Below are 3264 nucleotides of genomic sequence, written 5' to 3' on the forward strand. Positions count from 1 at the left end.
CCCCCCGATCCAAGGTGTCGGCTAACATCCAAGAGATAAAGGGGCTTATACTAAAGACTGATACTAGCTTGCAGCTGTTGTAAGATGGACACGCTCCACAGGTGCATCCCGTTGCTTACAGTTTACAGAACAATGAATGGACACAAATCACAAATCGATCGGCACGATGAACTACAAACACTAGACTGGACAATAGCAACCGAGTCAGAACTCTTACTCTTATTTACCAAAACGAAATGCAAATTAAGATTCCAAGCTCTGTTTTAATTCCCTTCACACAAAACGTACACTGGTGACAGTTTGGCCTGTCACATGTATTACTTCTTGTCCTCCAAATGTGATAGCGTCGGCGTGTGACGAGACTATATAGCATGATCAAGTTAGGATCATATGTACCTGTAACCGTGTGCCGAAACACTACGATCACCTCGGGAAGCGAAGTGCAATCAAACAAGTTTGAAAATATTAGGGCTAATTTCTTAGCCCTATAAAAACTGTTATGCAAACCCGAAGGTTTCCACGAACATCATACAGACAATCGGAAACCACCAGACCCCATCACAAACAGAACTCTACAAACCACAGGTGTTGACTTTAAAGGCCAACAACCCGGGTGCAGGGTCCGTTGCGAAAGGAGCGGTAGCCTCCCCTGTCACATACTAAATATCGACTTAGAACACAATCCAAAATCTCTTCCGAAGACAAAAGTTGAGGGCTTCAAAAATCTGAGAAAATAAGGTCTTCAAAAAAAGGTAGTCTTAAAATGGGGGTTCATTTACAAAACTTATGAACCGAAAATCTGAAAACTAAAAAAAGGGGGTGCTCTTACATTGCGGGGGTTGGGGGGGGGGGGGTATCTTAAAAGGAAGGTTCTACTGTAGTGCCAATTCTATGACGGCCTCGCAATGTGACCAAATGTGTTCACCGTGTTGCACCTCGCAATGTGACCAAATGTGTTCACCGTGTTGCACCTCGCAATGTGACCAAATGTGTTCACCGTGTTGCACCTTGCAATGTGACCAAATGTGTTCACCGTGTTGCACCTCGCAATGTGACCAAATGTGGTCACCGTGTTGCACCTCGCAATGTGACCAAATGTGGTCACCGTGTTGCACCTCGCAATGTGACCAAATGTGGTCACCGTGTTGCACCTCGCAATGTGACCAAATGTGTTCACCGTGTTGCACCTCGCAATGTGACCAAATGTGTTCACCGTGTTGCACCTCGCAATGTGACCAAATCTGTTCACCGTGTTGCACCTGGCAACGTGACCAAATGTGTTCACCGTGTTGCACCTCGCAATGTGACCAAATGTGTTCACCGTGTTGCACCTCGCAATGTGACCAAATGTGTTCACCGTCTTGCACTTCGCAATGTGACCAAATGTGTTCACCGTGTTCCACTTCGCAATGTGACCAAATGTGTTCACCGTGTTGCACCTCGCAATGTGACCAAATGTGTTCACCGTGTTGCACCTCGCAATGTGACCAGATCTGTTCACCGTGTTGCACCTCGCAATGTGACCAAATGTGTTCACCGTGTTGCACCTCGCAATGTGACCAAATGTGGTCACCGTGTTGCACCTCGCAATGTGACCAAATGTGGTCACCGTGTTGCACCTGGCAATGTGACCAAATCTGTTCACCGTGTTGCACCTCGCAATGTGACCAAATGTGTTCACCGTGTTGCACCTCGCAATGTGACCAAATGTCTGTCATATGAGCGTTGATGCGTTGAGCTGTCGTTATGCGCCATACATGGCCCAGCTCATCCGGCTTCAGCGTGTTTTTATATCGGAGTGGTCCTTCTCCTAGACTGGTGGCTTTACAGGGCTGTCGAGTCCAGTCTACCCGGCTATTTGGCCATAGCTGGCTGGTTTGTTTATCTGAGGTGACCTTCCCCAGGGCTAGAACTTAAGATGCGGCTCTTGATCGCATGATGCTCCCGTCATTGGAGACCTGGGGTATTTCTTGAGTGTAACAGTGCCACCTGTTATCCCGCCCCATCCTGTTGGAAGCACCGCCAGTTGGTCCGCGACTGCTTATTCGTCCTGGCAAGCCTGGCTTATTTCGCAGCTAACCTCCATATCTGAAGGCCATCTCACTATCCGCCACCTGTGAACGCGCCTGGTTGGGGGTGGTCGCCCCTACTGTCCCAGGTGTGACCAAATGTGTTCACCGTGTTGCACCTCGCAATGTGACCAAATGTGTTCACCGTGTTACACCTCGCAATGTGACCAAATCTGTTCACCGTGTTGCACCTCGCAATGTGACCAAATGTGTTCACCGTGTTGCACCTCGCAATGTGACCAAATGTGTTCACCGTGTTACACCTCGCAATGTGACCAAATGTGTTCACCGTGTTGCACCTCGCAATGTGACCAAATGTGTTCACCGTGTTACACCTCGCAATGTGACCAAATGTGTTCACCATGTTGCACCTCGCAATGTGACCAAATCTGTTCACCGTGTTGCACCTCGCAATGTGACCAAATGTGTTCACCGTGTTACACCTCGCAATGTGACCAAATCTGTTCACCGTGTTGCACCTCGCAATGTGACCAAATGTGTTCACCGTGTTACACCTCGCAATGTGACCAAATGTGTTCACCGTGTTGCACCACGCAATGTGACCAAATGTGTTCACCGTGTTGCACCTCGCAATGTGACCAGATCTGTTCACCGTGTTGCACCTCGCAATGTGACCAAATGTGTTCACCGTCTTGCACCTCGCAATGTGACCAGATCTGTTCACCGTGTTGCACTTCGCAATGTGACCAAATGTGTTCACCGTCTTGCACCTCGCAATGTGACCAGATCTGTTCACCGTGTTGCACCTCGCAATGTGACCAAATGTGGTCACCGTGTTGCACCTCGCAATGTGACCAAATGTGTTCACCGTGTTGCACCTCGCAATGTGACCAAATGTGTTCACCGTGTTGCACCTCGCAATGTGACCAAATGTGTTCACCGTGTTGCACCTCGCAATGTGACCAAATCTGTTCACCGGTTTGCACCTTGCGTCGACCTTCTTATACATGTTGTGTATGCCAGCACTTAGGGTATTAACTGCAAACAGGTGGCGATGATGCAATTCCTCTTGCCAAAGTATTTCCCTGCAGAGTTAGTCTTAGTGTGTTAGTAAGTATTCTTTGTGTGTGTGTGTGTGTGTGTGTGTGTGTGAGAGAGAGTTAGTGCGTGCGTGCGTGCGTGCGTGCGTCAGTGCGTGTGTGTATTGTGTTTTTCCAGCGTCGCGGACGACACT

General features: G+C 48.7%; 2 protein-coding genes across 2 annotated transcripts; both read right to left on the reverse strand.

Moving 5' to 3' along the window:
- Positions 1-889: 889 nt before the first annotated feature.
- On the reverse strand, positions 890-2086 carry LOC138964338 (major royal jelly protein 5-like). The gene is made up of 2 exons (XM_070336257.1): positions 2081-2086; positions 890-1711 (listed from the first exon to the last, which is right to left on the reverse strand). Exons 1-2 carry the CDS (start codon positions 2084-2086, stop codon positions 890-892), a joined length of 828 nt encoding a protein of 275 aa, XP_070192358.1.
- Positions 2087-2103: 17 nt separating this feature from the next.
- LOC138964356 (major royal jelly protein 5-like) lies at positions 2104-3039 on the reverse strand. The gene has a single exon (XM_070336287.1). It carries the CDS (start codon positions 3037-3039, stop codon positions 2104-2106), a length of 936 nt encoding a protein of 311 aa, XP_070192388.1.
- Positions 3040-3264: the final 225 nt, after the last annotated feature.

The sequence above is a fragment of the Littorina saxatilis genome, linkage group LG4 (genome assembly GCF_037325665.1).
Source record: "Littorina saxatilis isolate snail1 linkage group LG4, US_GU_Lsax_2.0, whole genome shotgun sequence".
Classification (NCBI taxonomy): Eukaryota; Metazoa; Mollusca; class Gastropoda; order Littorinimorpha; family Littorinidae; genus Littorina; species Littorina saxatilis.